The sequence below is a fragment of the Salvelinus fontinalis genome, chromosome 15 (genome assembly GCF_029448725.1).
Source record: "Salvelinus fontinalis isolate EN_2023a chromosome 15, ASM2944872v1, whole genome shotgun sequence".
Classification (NCBI taxonomy): Eukaryota; Metazoa; Chordata; class Actinopteri; order Salmoniformes; family Salmonidae; genus Salvelinus; species Salvelinus fontinalis.
The window spans coordinates 14173795-14188973 of NC_074679.1; the positions used below are offsets into that span (position 1 = coordinate 14173795).

A 15179-nucleotide genomic window follows, 5' to 3' on the forward strand; every position below is an offset into this window, starting at 1 on the left:
GCAGCAAATGATTTGGTGTCTTGAGGTGTTTTGTTCCAACGTTCTAGAATGTTCACGAGACAATGACATCTTGTATGAATCTCACAATGCTCCATTTATCAAACAAAAATGTCCACACTAATAATGTCTTGTATAATAACAATAAAAGTCCTCTCTTGATCAAATAAAATATCTGTATAGATGCAGGCTAACAACTCAACATGGAAAGGTGTATAACTTTACATCTAAATTGAGGCCAAGATTTGAAAAGGGAGAATAAAAACAAGACTACTAGAGAGGCTTAATCTTTATTAAGCATATTTCAACATCAAAAAGACCAAAACATTCCAGATTCCATATAAAAATAGTGCATCATAATAAAACAATTACTTTATTCAAAGGTAATGTCTTTCTCCAGGTACAGTACATACACGTAACTGCCAAAATAAAGGAACCACCAACAAAGTGTCTTATAGGGTGTTGGGCCACCACAAGCCGCCAGAACAGCACCAATACACATGTGTCTGGAACTCGGAGGGATGCGGCACCATTCCATCATTTGGTGTGTTGTTGACGGTGGTGGAAAACGCTGTCTCAGGCGATGCTCCAGAATCTCCCATAATTATTCAATTGGTTTAAAATCTGGTGACTGAGAGACACACACTTTAAACCCTCTATGCACCTTTAAGATCCCTCTTTCAAAGTCACTGAGATCTCCTCTTCTAGCCATGAGAGCCAAAACAATGGGAAACTGGGCATGTTATACATGACCCTAAGCATGATGGGATGTTAATTGTTTAACTCAGGAACGACACCTTTGTGGAAGCATCTGATTTCAATATACGTTGTATCCCTCATTTACTCAAGTGTTTCCATTATTTTGGCAGTTACCTATACATAACACAATATATAACTGTTTTTTGCTTCTGTGGATTCATTGGCTTACTGCAAGGAAACATTAGTTGTTTTTTCTATGAGTAGAAACACATATTTTCAATAAACAAGCATTCAAGCATTTTGGGTTTTAACATATGAAACATCTGTTTATGCATGTTAATTTACAATAAGTGGCAGAGTGACAAGGGTTCAGGGCCACAATGCCCTTGAGCAGCATATCATTCTAGATAAGCACTTAGCCATGTAAATGTTTTTAGACTCAATCCTGGCACCATATTTTAGTTATTTTTATTGGCACCACGTGGCACATTCCACATCAAACCTGGAACCTCGATAACATCATTCAGTTAGTGTCTCAGCAGTACTGAGGCTGGTACTGGAGTGTTGGATAGCCAAGCATATGGCAAGTGTATGGAGATAGATTCCTGACAAAATATATTTATACAAATGGCTCATTTTATTACAACGATGTGAGTAAGAGACCAAAGCTGCCAATGACCTCCATGTTTTAAAGGGAACCAATACTTTCATGTCCTATTCTGTCATAGTGTCTCTTTAATTATAGACTAGTGCTCTGAAATGATATCCGTGAGCATAACCAAAGTCTGTTACGAGGCTATATTATAGACTATTTCTGGTGTGACTAAGAAGACTTTAAGGCATACCAGAAAGGATAGCTACCGTAGCTGCTAACAACAAGGATGAGATACTGGGTCCTTAACTTTAACAGTTGGTTACATCGTGCTCAGAGAAGTGAAATTCTGAATGGTCTAGACTAGAGTATGTGAATTGATCCCTATATCCCACATGGTAATTCTTTGCGGAACATTGTATTTAACACACCTTAGAAAAACGACAAGTTGCAAAATATAGACAACATTGCTGGATAATATAATGAAACACAATACAAATTAACATATTCGACATCGCCCCAAAATATTTTTTGGTTCCCTTAAAAAAACCACAAATAAAAAAAAGCTACATACAAGTTTGCAGGAATAAATGGCTTATAATATCAGATAGGTTGGGCTAATGACTCCCAAATCTGCATTTTACTTCTCCTCCAATCCATTCTCAATGTTTAGGACACAACTTCCTGGTTACCGACGCTTGGTAGATCATGAGCAGATGGAATCCTATAGGTCAAGGGGGCTTCTCTCAGCCAATCTGTGCACTATATGCAATTGACAAGAGCTGGTATAAATTAAACTCAATACTTTATAACAAATAAATGAGCAAGTCTTCTCTGACATGGTAACAAGCATGCTATTTACAGGATCTAAGTATTTTGTGAAGCTTCACCTCTGTCACATAGGGCTCCCTCCTAGTATCACTTTACTTTCTTCTCCTTGCCATCATTGTCCACTGCATGCACAGACAGGAAGCCAAAGCCTGATGGATCGGTTAACCTTTGTATCATACAGATCTGTTTTTGCCCAGGCGTTTGGAAGTTAGGTTAATTTACAGATCAGATATTCTGCTCAGCACCTGCCTGGCTCAGGTCCACAATTGGCAATAGGCAGCAAGCCTTGTTTCCAAGCCAAATTATGGATGGCATGATGTCATAGATCTATAGACATCCCCTATATAGCTGCTGGGTATAGAAGAGCTGCTGTTTATAAGTTATAGCCAAAGATTTGGAAGAGAGGATCACGTTCCACTTCCTTTATAGCCCCTCCCTGGGCAGGAAGACAGGGGAACTGAGATGCAAAACTATGCTTCTGGTAAAGGTCATAGGTTACCAGTCATAGGTAATTTAGCTGCCTGCCCCCCCACAGAGTTCAACATGAGCACCAACGCACAAGAACCCGAAGTTGTCAAAGACATGAACAAAATTCATAAAACTTTTAGTAAAGTGGTAAAAATTACAAAAAAGTTTTTTTTAAAGAAAGAAATAAACACCAACGTACATGGTGCTCCACTGGTTGTCCCCCAGATCTTTCCTCAGTCTTCACTCGAAGAGGTGACTGCTCCATCTTTCTTTCTCTCGCTCTTCATCCCTCTCTTCTGGGAGGGGTTCAGTCGAGGAAGCGCTGGCAGGCTTTCTTCCAGCGACAGGCGGTGCACCACTGGTCCCGGTGCTCAATGCCGTACACCTTACGGCACTTCTTCGCCTCGCCACGGATCCTCCTATAGATAGAAAGGGAGGGAGGGTAAGAGAGGGGAAGTCAATTTACAGTAAATGTAATGAACGGGAATGGAGAGAGAGACATAAGTAAGGAGATGCATAGATAAGAGTGAGGAAAAGACAGAAAAATCAGAGAGCGGCGAGAAGGGAAATTAATGTAGACTCAGATTGACTGAGGCAGATATGAAGGACATTATGTGCATTAAAATGTTATCAATAGTGATACATTAGTAATAGTATACTAAAATATAGTATCTCACCTTGTGGACCAGTGGCTGCGTTGGGGAGAGGTGCTGACAGGGTGTGGTCTGATGGGGGCACTGTGCTGCTGCAGCCACTGTTCTCCCACACTGACTGACCTCACACGGAACGACGCACCCTGGTGGACAGAGGGGGAAACAGGTGAGAAGCAGTGCATAGAAAAACAACAGAACATACACATTATGACTGCCTTTGTTATGGGTGATGAAGAGCAGAATGTCTAATCCCATCCTTTCAAAAGGCTTCTTTCCCACATCTCCTCTCCTTTACCTCCACTGATGGGAAAGGAACTGCAGATGAGGGGAGGAGACAAGGACAGCCACTATAAATAAGTGTAAACTCAGTTTTTGGTAATTGGTTAGAGACTACTAACTAATCTGTCTAATTTTATACAAATAACCAACAACTGAATTGAACATAGATTTCTCAGCACAACATACAGCCCTAAAGGAAAATAAGTAAACTAATAAAATAAATGACAACATATTGCATTTGATTTTGCCGTCTCTCACAATACTGCAAGGTCCAGCAAAACAACACTGATGAAAGCAAGGAAAATCTTCATCCACTATTTTAGCATTCATGCAATGTGTATTTAGATAACATGGATCGTTCAGTTTACTGTAAACTGCTGAAACGGCATCAGCATTGATTTCTCTTTGTGTGCACTTCTGCAGACTACTGCAGTGGCTTGATCACGCCAGTGTCCACGTGTTGTTACAAATAAACTACCTGCAGTTTCTACTACATATCGATAGGTGGCAGTGTTGTAGCACCAGCTAACGAGAGACTATGGGCCAGTGGAGACAAAGGCACCCAGTTCAGCGATGGAAAGAAAATATGATCAAATCAACAGGGGATTAGCTGGTAAATATCCATGACACTATTGGCAGTATAGAGCAGCTCTGGGGACAGGGCACTAAATCTATCCTAGAAAACAAATGATGTTTTTCCCTGATGGACTGAATTCAATTCCCCAAACACATACTGGCAGAGGCTCTGTATGGGAAATGTTTCTGCAAATATTCCACTTTTAAAAGCAAGTATGTGATGAATTCAAAACGCTTGGATATATGGACAATTCTGTGTTCAAAGGGCAAAAATATGTTGAATTCTACCAGTGAAAATAGCATATACCTGGACATACAGCATGAACAGCAGTTGTACAGTAGATTCTTAACTGAGTGTTTATAAATCAATTATCTACAGGGAATTTCCCTTGAGATTCTCCTATTGGATTCTGCAGTGAGGGTTGCGTTCAAGAGCCCCAGGAGTCAGGGTTGTGTTGATTGTCATTTCATTGTTGTAGTCTGTTGTCCAGCTCCTTTACCAACACTTTTCTCTAGGCACATTTGATTTAGCTCAAACGGAGTGTGGGATCGGCGGGGTTTGCACATTCGAGACCATTCCTTTAGTCCTAAAGTGCAAACTCTACCCACCCAGTGCTTCAGGCAAGTTTACCTGTCTTGGGTGGGGGGGGGTTGAGGTATATGTGGTACAATGGCATGTTTACCTGTCTTGGGTGGGGGGTTGAGGTAGGTGTGGTACAATGGCATGAGTAGGAGACCGAGACAGGTGGAGCCACCACCTGGACTGGAACCTTCAGAGATAAATAACGTGATCAATGATTGCGATCAGGTAGGATCATAAAATGCAAAATATGAAACAATAGGCTATATAACCACATTTACAAACTCTGTTTCCAATAGGTGCTCATAGCATGTATTATTATGTATTATGTATTTAACTCAAGAAACACACTTGTTTTCCACTTTTCATGCCCAGAACAGAGATAACTTAGACATGAATAGCAGGGAGGGCAGTTGTCCTAGTGCTTACCTGGTAGGAGTGCTCAGAGTGGACCTGCCAGAAGAAGTCCGGGTTGGAGGGGGCAGACTGGCTGAGCTGGGGGCTCACTTCTGTGGGGGAGTCTCCTCCAGCTCCTGGTCCTACGCCAGCGGGAGAGGGGCTGGAGGGGGAGGTGCAGGCCAGCCATGGGGTGCTGGGGGTAGAGACCCCTAGAGGTCGGGTGAGAGGCCGCGGCTCCCGCTGATGTATCTCTGTGTAGTAGAAGTCCTCCTCGCTGCAGGAGCAACGCTCATGCTCACTGACTTGGCTGAGGGAAAACATGTGGTTTTACAGCATAGATTAATGCAACAGTTGTTTTCTTGTGCCACTAGTAGAAACACTGTCACATCATCTGATAATAAAAGTTAATAATGTCAACGGCCGCAATTTTTGCACCAAAGATCAGTCTCATCCCTAGACACTTACCCCAGGTGCAGGGTACGGATGTGACGTTTAATCCCAACGACAGACTTCAGAATCTTCCCACAGTTGGGCCACAGACACCTGTAGGCCACCTTCACTGAGTTCTGAGAGGAAACAAGTTCACAGGTAAGCAAGGCTGATGGAACATTAAATCAAGAACAAGTAGCTGATGTGCTTGCCAGTAAATTCTGTCACATATTGCCACATTGGTCAATTTTAGCAAGGCTGTCCCCGTGACTACAAAACTCACCCTGCGTTTCCGTGGTGCTGGCTCATCAAACAGCACCTGCTCCATGTCCAGTCCCTCATCAGGGGGCACGGCCAGGCTGTGACCCTCTGTTTCTGTGATTGTTGGAGAGGGGGCCGGGCTTCCGTAGCCATGGTCACAGCTCCAGTAGCCACTACTGCCGCTGTCTGAGAGTTCCCCACCTCCACACTCCATACCAGCAGAACCTGCTGTACACATACACACATTAGTAACTTATCCAGAAGTCACTTACAGTGCATACATTTTCGTACTGGTCCCCTATGGGAATCGAACCTACAACCATGACGTTGCTAGTAATATGCTCTACCAACTGAGGCACACACACACACACACACACACACACACACACACACACACACACACACACCTTACTAGAGCTGCAATGGTTGACAAAAACTGGACAGGAAAAATATAACCAAGAGCTTATCACTCAATCAATTATTCTGTCAATGAATTACCTGTGACTGTGTCTCTCTGAGGAGGGCTCGGGACCAGAGGGCTGCAGGACAGGCTGGTCAGAACCAGGGCTGCCATCATCTCATCCATAGACTCCGCACTCCTGTAGCAGGGAGAACGATAAGGTATAGAGAGAGAGCCACACAATGACAGGGGAATGCATACCCTGCTCCAGTTAACACACAAATTACACCCACACACACTACACTACACTTACCTCCTGGGCACATCGATGCAGGAGGACATTTGGTGTGGTCTGCCTGTGCCCTGTGTCGTAGTAGAAGGTGGGGGCGGGACGGTGGGGCAGGTCCATACGTCCTCTAGTTTCCTCAGGACATGCTGTCCCAGGACAGGCAGTAGGAGAGCCACCTCATTATCCACATGGTTGTGTTGCTCCACTACCCCTGTGCACTCACGCCCTCCACACAACACATACACCTAAAGAGAGAGGGAGAGGTTAGCGACAGAAGTGTAATTTAGGGAGGAATCGGGTGGGAGTGATATAGATGTACAAGGATGGAGGGAGAGAGACGGAGAGAGTCCTAAACAGAGAGTACACAGTGGCAGAATACCTGACCCCTGTGACTGACCCAAAATCCTTGACTATGTACAGACTCAGTGAGCATAGCCTTGCTATTGAGAGGTCGTTATAGGCAGACCTGGCTCTCAAGAGAAGACAGGATATGTGCCCATTGTCAACAAAATTGGTGGAAACTGAGCTGCACTTCCTAACCTGTATGAACACAGACACATATTTCCCTCAGATCACACAGACCCAAAAAGAATTTGATACCTTGACAAGGAATATATCCACAAGCGTTTCAATGTTCATTGTCTTTACTTGCAAACTCCAAAATAAAGGTGTACAGCCATGTAGAGATGGTAGAAAACAAAAGTGATATACCCAACATGAGGTAGTGTCACGTTAACAATGTACCGACTCTGGGTAAAGGTCACAGTCAACACATGTCCATAATAACAACGCTCCCATGAATAGTAATAATACTGTACTGCAGTTAAGTACACCACATATTCAGTAGGAATGATTTGTATAGTGTCCACACTATAACAAAATCCAACATTGATAAGCTCCCATATCTGTTTGGCAAAATACCACAATGCGCAATCATAGCAGCAAGATTTGTGGCCCGTTGCCATGAGAGAACAGCAACCAATGTTTACTGTTCATTTCTAAAAGTTTTTTGTTGACGTTGTTAAATTATCCTCTCACTTGTGTATTTTACTTGCTTTGGCAATGTAAACATATTTCCCATGCCAATAAAGCCCATTTGAATTGAGAGAGAGCGAGAAAAACCAAGAGAGTGTGATAGAGATGTACAACGATGGAGAGAGAGATGTACAATGACAAGTCAAAAAGAACAAGTCAGGGTTAGTGCAAAGATAGGGGGAGAGTAAGAGAGACAGATATAAAAAGACAGACAGCGATACCTCGAGGAAAGAGGGAATTCATTAAAACAATCTGAATTTGAGAGTGACAGACAGATTGTCGGTGTTCTCTCAAGCATGACATGTAACATAAGAATGTCTCCCTCACCTTCTGTCCAGGAAGTAGTTTGTTGTTGAATCTGCTGAGATGCTGGGGCCCTGGTGATCCCATGGTTGGGCCCCCCACACCCCCCTCAGGGTCCCCATGACCCCCTGTCTCCAATGTGCTCTCCATGGAGGGGCAGGAGGTACACACCAACGCCCCTAATGGGGAACGCTTCCCCAGACGACTCTTAGGTAACATGGTTGGCAGTAACAATGTCTGTAGACTCAGAAAATCTATTGGGAACACAGACAGAGACAGAAAGACGAAACAGGAGTAGAGTTTGGGTTTAGTTACTATAGTAGGAGAGAACTGATTCTGCCTCAGAAATCATGCTGTGTTACATTCTGAGAAATGCACTCTGGTTGTCATTGGTATTCATTTTTCCATTTCAAAATATCTTAGAAGTGCACATGTTTATGAACTTCAAGGTTTAGCTGTAGAACTACAGTCCAGATCAAACTAATGAATCTCACAAGCCCTTTGCCCCAAACATATTTTTGGGTACACTTAATCTCTTTTACAGTCAAATGCCATTGCAGTGGCAATGAGGATTGAGAAATTTACCATCTGCTTTCAACACATTACAGAAAAAAAATCTGTGTGCTCACTTTGCGATTGTATTTCATGTTTTGAAGCTCTATAAAGTTAACTTTATTGACAGAGTCATATCCATACAGATGCATGTGTGTATGACAGCTCAGCCATTCTGCCATGAATGTTGATGGATTGATTAAGTGTGTGGGGAGGGCATTCCTGGTACCTAATCAATTACATAATTGGTCTTCATCTGCACTTGAATGAACACCCGTCTTAGACCAAAATCTACCCCTCCCCACCTTCTCCCCCTAAACTCTCTTGGTTGAAATTGCATCAGATGACCATATCCCCCAACCCTATCCTTGACTATTAGATAAAAACACATCTGACACCAAATCAGTGGGTAGGAGGTGACTTCTTTCTACACCATCCAACTATATACTATGGTGTGTGGTGGCTTGGGATCAGCTGGCTTCCGCAGATAGAGTTACAACACAAATATTTACCCATGACCTATTTTGGAGCCCTTCTCTATTTCGGACACTTGAGACATTTTACCAGATGCTCTTATCCAGAGCAACTTACAGTAGTGAGTGCATACATTTGAATTAATTCGCACTTGTCCCCTGTGGGAATCTAAACCCACAACCCTGGCATTGCAAGCGCCATGCTCTACCACCTGAGCGCCATGCTCTACCACCTGAGCGCCATGCTCTACCACCTGAGCTCCATGCTCTACCACCTGAGTTCCATGCTCTACCACCTGAGCTCCATGCTCTACCAACTGAGTTCCATGCTCTACCACCTGAGCTCCATGCTCTACCACCTGAGTTCCATGCTCTACCACCTGAGCTCCATGCTCTACCACCTGAGCGCCATGCTCTACCACCTGAGCTCCATGCTCTACCACCTGAGCTCCATGCTCTACCACCTGAGCGCCATGCTCTACCACCTGAGCTCCATGCTCTACCACCTGAGCCACAAGGTTTGCCTTGACCTTTACAGAGAGCTCGTTGCTGGTTAAACCTCCTACACACAGAGCTAAAGTTAGCTGACATTCAACATCCCAATGGAATGTGTAGGCCTACCTTAAGATACTATTACACAACAGTAGCCTGTGAATAGAATCTTCAAACCAGAAATATATTTATTCCAAAAGAGTGCCCTACTAATGACTCTTCATTTGTTAAAGTTGCATGTTCAAAAATAAACGATTATGACAAAATGCACAGGAAATGCGATAGAGGCAGGGCTTCAATAATAGTCTCCAATAATTTGAGGTGTGGGATTCTCCAAAAACATTCTCTCAATAATGAATTAACTCTTCTCCTGCAAAGTGATTCTACCTCTAATCCCATTAACTCATTTTACCATCAATCCCCCTGCCGGTCTCACATTGTCAATAGAAACATTCCGATGGGCATCACTATATGGACGTCATCATGATAGCTGATGCAATTCTGGAAACCAGAGAGCAAGACACAGTGAGTCACCCCTTCTAGAAAATATAGAAGAACAATTTACAGTTGGGAAAGATTTGGGGTGGACCAGATTTGCTCTGTTGAGTGGTCAAGGTCCATCATATCCTGTAATACCGATTAAAATCACATCAAAGAGAGAAGAGGGAAGTGTGTGTGTGTGTGTGTGTGTGTGTGCGCATAAGCAACAACAACGCGACCAGAGAAGCCAAAGGCTGAGTATGAGAGAGAAAAGGGGCAGGTAAGGTTCTCTCCATCCCCTTCTTGATTCCAGTAATGTTTGACTCACTTGTGTAATGGTGAACCAACCTGATGGTAACAGAATTTCCTTTGATTTCACAACATTGGCCCTCTGTGTAACAGTAGCTCGCTGCTGTACGTAGAGGCATACTATAGCCACCAGTCACAGGTGGCACTGTAACTCTATACCAGGAATACAGGGAAAAATAACACGTCCTTTAAGGGGTAAAGGGGATACCTCGTCAGTTGCGCAACTGAATGCAATTCAGACGAACCATCAAACAGGCAAAGCGTCAATACAGGACTAAGATTGAATCCTACTACACCGGTGCTGCCGGATATGGCAGGGCTTGCAAACTATTACAGACTACAAAGAGAAACCCAGCCACGAGCCTACCAGATGGGGTAAATGCCTTTTATGCTTGCGTCGAGGAAAGCAACACTGAAGCATGCATGAGAGCAAAAGCTGCTCTAGGGGACTGTGTGATCACACTCTCCGTAGCCGATGTGAGCAAGACCTTTAAACAGGTCAACAGTCACAAGGCGGGGCCAAACGGATTACCAGGGCGCAGACTCAATAGCATGCGCGGACCAACTGGCAAGTGTCTTCACTGACATTTTCAACCTCTCCCTGACCAAGTCTGTAATACCCACATGTTTCAAGCAGACCACCATAGTCCCTGTGCCCAAGAAAGCGAAGTTAACCTTCCTAAATGACGACTACCCAGTAGCACTCACGTCTGTAGCTAGGAAGTGCTTTAAAAGGCTGGTCTTGGCTCACATCAACACCATCAGCCCGGAAACCCTAGACCCACTCAAATTCACATACCGCCCCAACAGATGATGCAACCTCAATCGCACTCCACACCGCCATTTCCCACCTAGACAAAAGGAACACCCATGTGAGAATGCTGTTCATTGACTACAGCTTAGTGTAACACCATCGTGCCCACAAAGCTCATCACTAAGCTAAGGACCCTGGGACTAAACACCTCCCTCTGCAACTGGATCGCTGCACAACTATTTACAGGTCTCTCCAGATGTTCAATCGGGTTCAAGTTCGGGCTGACCACTCAAGAACATTCAGAGACTTGTGCCAAAGCCACTCCTGCGTTGTCTTGCCTGTGTGCTTAGGGTCATTGTCCTGTTGGAAGGTGAACCTTCACACCAGTATGAGGTCCTGAGTGCTCTGGAACAGGTTCATCAAATATCTCCATACTTTGCCCTGTTCACCTTTTCTTCGATCCTGACAAATCTCCCAGTCCCCGCCTCTGAAAAACATCCCCACAGCATGATGCTGATACCACCATGCTTCACCGTGGGGATGGTGCCAGGTTTCCTCCAGATGTGATGCTTGGCATTCAGGCCAAAGAGTTCACGCTTGGCTTCATCAGACCAGAAAATCTTGTTTCTCATGGTCAGAGTCCTTTAGGTGCCTTTTGGCAAACTCTAAGCGGGCTGTCATGTGCCTTTTACTGAGGAGTGGCTTCCGTCTGGCCACTCTACCATAAAGGCCTGATTGGTGGAGTGCTGCAGAGATGGTTGTCCTTCGGGAAGGTTCTCCATCTCCAGAGGAACTCTGTAGCTCTGTCAGAGTGACAATTGGGTTCCTTGTCACCTCCCTGACAAAGGCCTTTCTCCCCCGATTGCTCAGTTTGGCCGGGCGGCCAGCTCTAGGAAGAGTCTTGGTGGTTCCAAACTTCCTTTATTTAAGAATGATGGAGGCCGCTGTGTTCTTGGGGACCTTCAATCCTGCACAATTTTTGGGGTACCCTTCCCCAGATCTGTGCCTCAACATAATCCTGTCTCAGAGCTCTACGGACAATTCCTTCAACCTCATGGCTTGGTTTTTCTCTGACATGCACTGTCAACTGTGGGACCTTATATAGACACGTGTGTGCCTTTCCAAATCATGTACAATCAATTGAATTTACCACAGGTGGACTCCAATGAAGTTGTAGAAACATTGAGGATGATCAATAGAAACAGGATGCACTTGAGCTCAATTTTGAGTCTCATAACAAAGGGTCTGAATACTTATGTAAATAAGACGTATTGCTTTGTTGTTGACATTTGCAAAGATTTCTAAATACCTATTTTGGGTTTGTCATTACAGGGTATTGTGTGGAAATGGATTAAAATAAGTAAAAAGTGTCATACATTTTGGAATAAGGCTGTAACGTAAAAAAATGTGTAAAAAGTCAAGGGGTCTGAATACTTCCCGAAAGAACTGTATTTTACACGCATGCCTTTTATTTTCCTCCATAAGTAAAAAACAGGAAATGCATCACCTATGCCTCTTCTGCCATTCATTCCTATATAGCACCACAGTGGAGGTGTCATAATACCCATAAAACCTAGTGGTCAAACAGGGAAGTGGTTCTAATCATTTTTCCACCATTACATTTTTCCCATAGGAGATTTTAGAAACACATGAAATAAGGACTGCATTTCGTATAGGCTTACCCTGACGTGCTGTTTTGATAACCATGTAAATCTCTCTCGGACAAGGTGACAAATATATGACTGCATTTACTCTAAGATTCAAAAATGCTAGTTAGGATCAAAATAGACATCATGCAAAACTACAAATCCCTGCAAGCTCCTGCACCCCATCTCTAGCTGACACCTTTGCTAACAGGTATTGTGTCTATTTAGAACTTGCACAAAAGACTGTTCACAGAATTGTCCATTTAAAGAAATGTAGCCAATGTATTTATTACTACATTTAGCTAACATTAGAGAGTCTTACTTTTGCCTTGATTTGCAGTCTATTCCAGATCATCATGGAATTTGTAGTTCTTTATGATAGGCTAATTATCTGCTATTGTGGCTTTCATTTTCGAATGGGGGGGGGGGGGGGGGGGGGTAAATACAGACAAATATTGATCAAAATCACATTGTCCTAGGGATTTACACGGTTATCAAAACATCACGCAAGGGTAATTCTACACAAAACACAGCCCTTATTTTAAGTGTTTCTAAAATCCACTATGGGAAATATGAATGGTGGGAAAACAATTGGAACCATATCCCTGTTTGACCACTAGGTTATGGGTATTATGACTCACTGTGGTACTCTAAGACTGGTTTGGATTTCTCCCCGACCAAAATAGCTGCCATTCTCAGAACATTCTAGAACTTGAGTCTCTATGACATAGCTGTCCACCCCCTTATCGGTAGAAAGTAGTATAACCACGCATGTCCGCACTAAAACTGTACATTTCTCTTACCAAAAATAGACCATGAAAACACCATCATTGCAGTAAGATGATCACTACGACACTTAATCTAGATAATTTTGTGTAATGCATGATTTATTTTGAATTGGTTTGATTTTATTATCTTTATTCTTACTGGTTTCCCAATAATAGGATCATGTTGGATGTTGTTTTAAAATAAATTAGTTCTATAAGGTTGTCACAAAGGATCTATGCACACAATATATTTTAGGATGCAAAACATCACGTTTACAGCCTATATTCTGCAGCTCATGCTTTGTAATAAAAATGTAATATAAGGCATTGATTGCTTCATTGAACAATGACACAAATAACAAGCGTCTCCATTGACTGGGTCCTAATATTATTTGCAACTTCACAGTTGATAAATATGGTCATATAAAAAGTAGCCGCAATGCATTTCGCAGAGATAAGAACATGTTTTTTTTTCTTCATGTTTACAATACAAATATGCACTTAAAATCCAAACCTTATACACTGCATAAGGAATCTACTAACATGTTGAAAAGTATGCATCCTAAACAGCACTTTTCCTTGAGAAAACCCCCCAAAGTTTCAATGGGTACAGTGCACTTACCTCTGCCAATATTCAACACACCAGCTTCCTTAAAGCTCGCTTTAACCGGCTGTAACTTGAAATGCTGTTTTCCCTGCCTGAAAAAGGGTTGTATGCTGGTTATATCCAAACCCGGTGTGGATTAAGGGGCAGGATTGGAATGGAGCTTTTCTTCTGCGAAAACATTATCAAGTAAATACCATACATACACGGTACTCGGACGTAAATAACCGTCTACTTTATATATTTGACTCAATTGAATAGATACATCAGTGGCAGTTAAACAGTTTTAGCGTGAAAATATAGCTGTAGGTGTCGAGTTTTGTTGAAAAGGAATGAAATACACGTCCGGGTTTTCTTTAATCTGTTTTCAGCGGGTTTTCAGGTCTTGTAGTAAACAAGCTAACCATGTGGTAAGGATGTCAGCGTTCATTGGGCAAACCCTGTTTTTCTAGACACACGCCCCACAAAGCTCACTTGTTTACAGTAGCTTGGATTTGGGCTTTGCTTGAGTGGAGCTCACAATGGACGTACAGTAACTCAACTAGGTTACATTGTTGTATGCATGCTGCAGAAAGCAAACAGCTACATTGAAAGTTGCAACATTGTAACGTTGCTTATCCTTTCAGTGCAAGTTTAAAACTTTGTCACATTGCTTCAGTGCAAATTTGTCATAGGCTAAGATAGGGAATTTGGTTAAGTTCGAAATTAATTATTATAATAAATGTTATATACTGTTATTTCTATTAGACCTATGTTTGCCATTTCATACCCATCTGCAACATTAACAATGTTGCTACTGTAGTGTCACAGCTCAATTCTAATCTCACTATTAATCAGCATTTGACTAAACCAGTCAGATGAGATTCGCTGTGTGACTTACACAGTAGCCTATGCAATCCACACTGCCTTTGTTTACACTAATTATAAGGTGTTGGCTCTCGTTTTCTTGAAGTGAAAAACAACAGGTATGTGCATGGCTTGTGTGGGCAGAGCGTCCCCTATACAGCAGTTTACATCAGTGGTTCTCAAACATTTCCTCAGGGACCCCTGACATTTCACCTGGTTACTTTCATTAAGTGCTTGATGATTAGTTGACAAGTTGAATCAGGTGTGCTAGCTCTAGAATAGAATAGGTCTAATACATGGAACAGCTGAGGGTCCCCAAGGAGACGTTTGAGAACCACTGGTGTACATAAAATAGATCAGTGGTTTCTTAAACCTCTCCTCAGGGACCCAAAGCCATTCCCTGTATTTTATCTCTTCCAGAACTTGCACACCTGATTCAACTTGCGAACTAATCATCAGCCCTAG

General features: G+C 42.9%; 1 protein-coding gene across 2 annotated transcripts; it reads right to left on the reverse strand.

The window, feature by feature from the left end:
• Positions 1-275: 275 nt before the first annotated feature.
• LOC129811451 (zinc finger protein 395-like) lies at positions 276-14248 on the reverse strand. 2 transcript variants are annotated; one of them, XM_055862756.1, is made up of 10 exons: positions 13887-14248; positions 7816-8045; positions 6478-6698; positions 6263-6363; positions 5787-5989; positions 5540-5640; positions 5105-5381; positions 4779-4865; positions 3265-3383; positions 276-3006 (listed from the first exon to the last, which is right to left on the reverse strand). In XM_055862756.1, the coding sequence occupies exons 2-10, from the start codon at positions 8008-8010 to the stop codon at positions 2895-2897; spliced, it is 1416 nt and encodes a 471-aa protein (XP_055718731.1). In that variant the 5' UTR covers positions 8011-8045; positions 13887-14248; the 3' UTR covers positions 276-2894. The 2 variants fall into 2 exon arrangements, with proteins under 2 accessions (XP_055718731.1, XP_055718729.1); XM_055862754.1 differs by having other exon boundaries at positions 5787-5992; positions 13887-14247.
• Between the last annotated feature and the right edge of the window lie 931 nt (positions 14249-15179).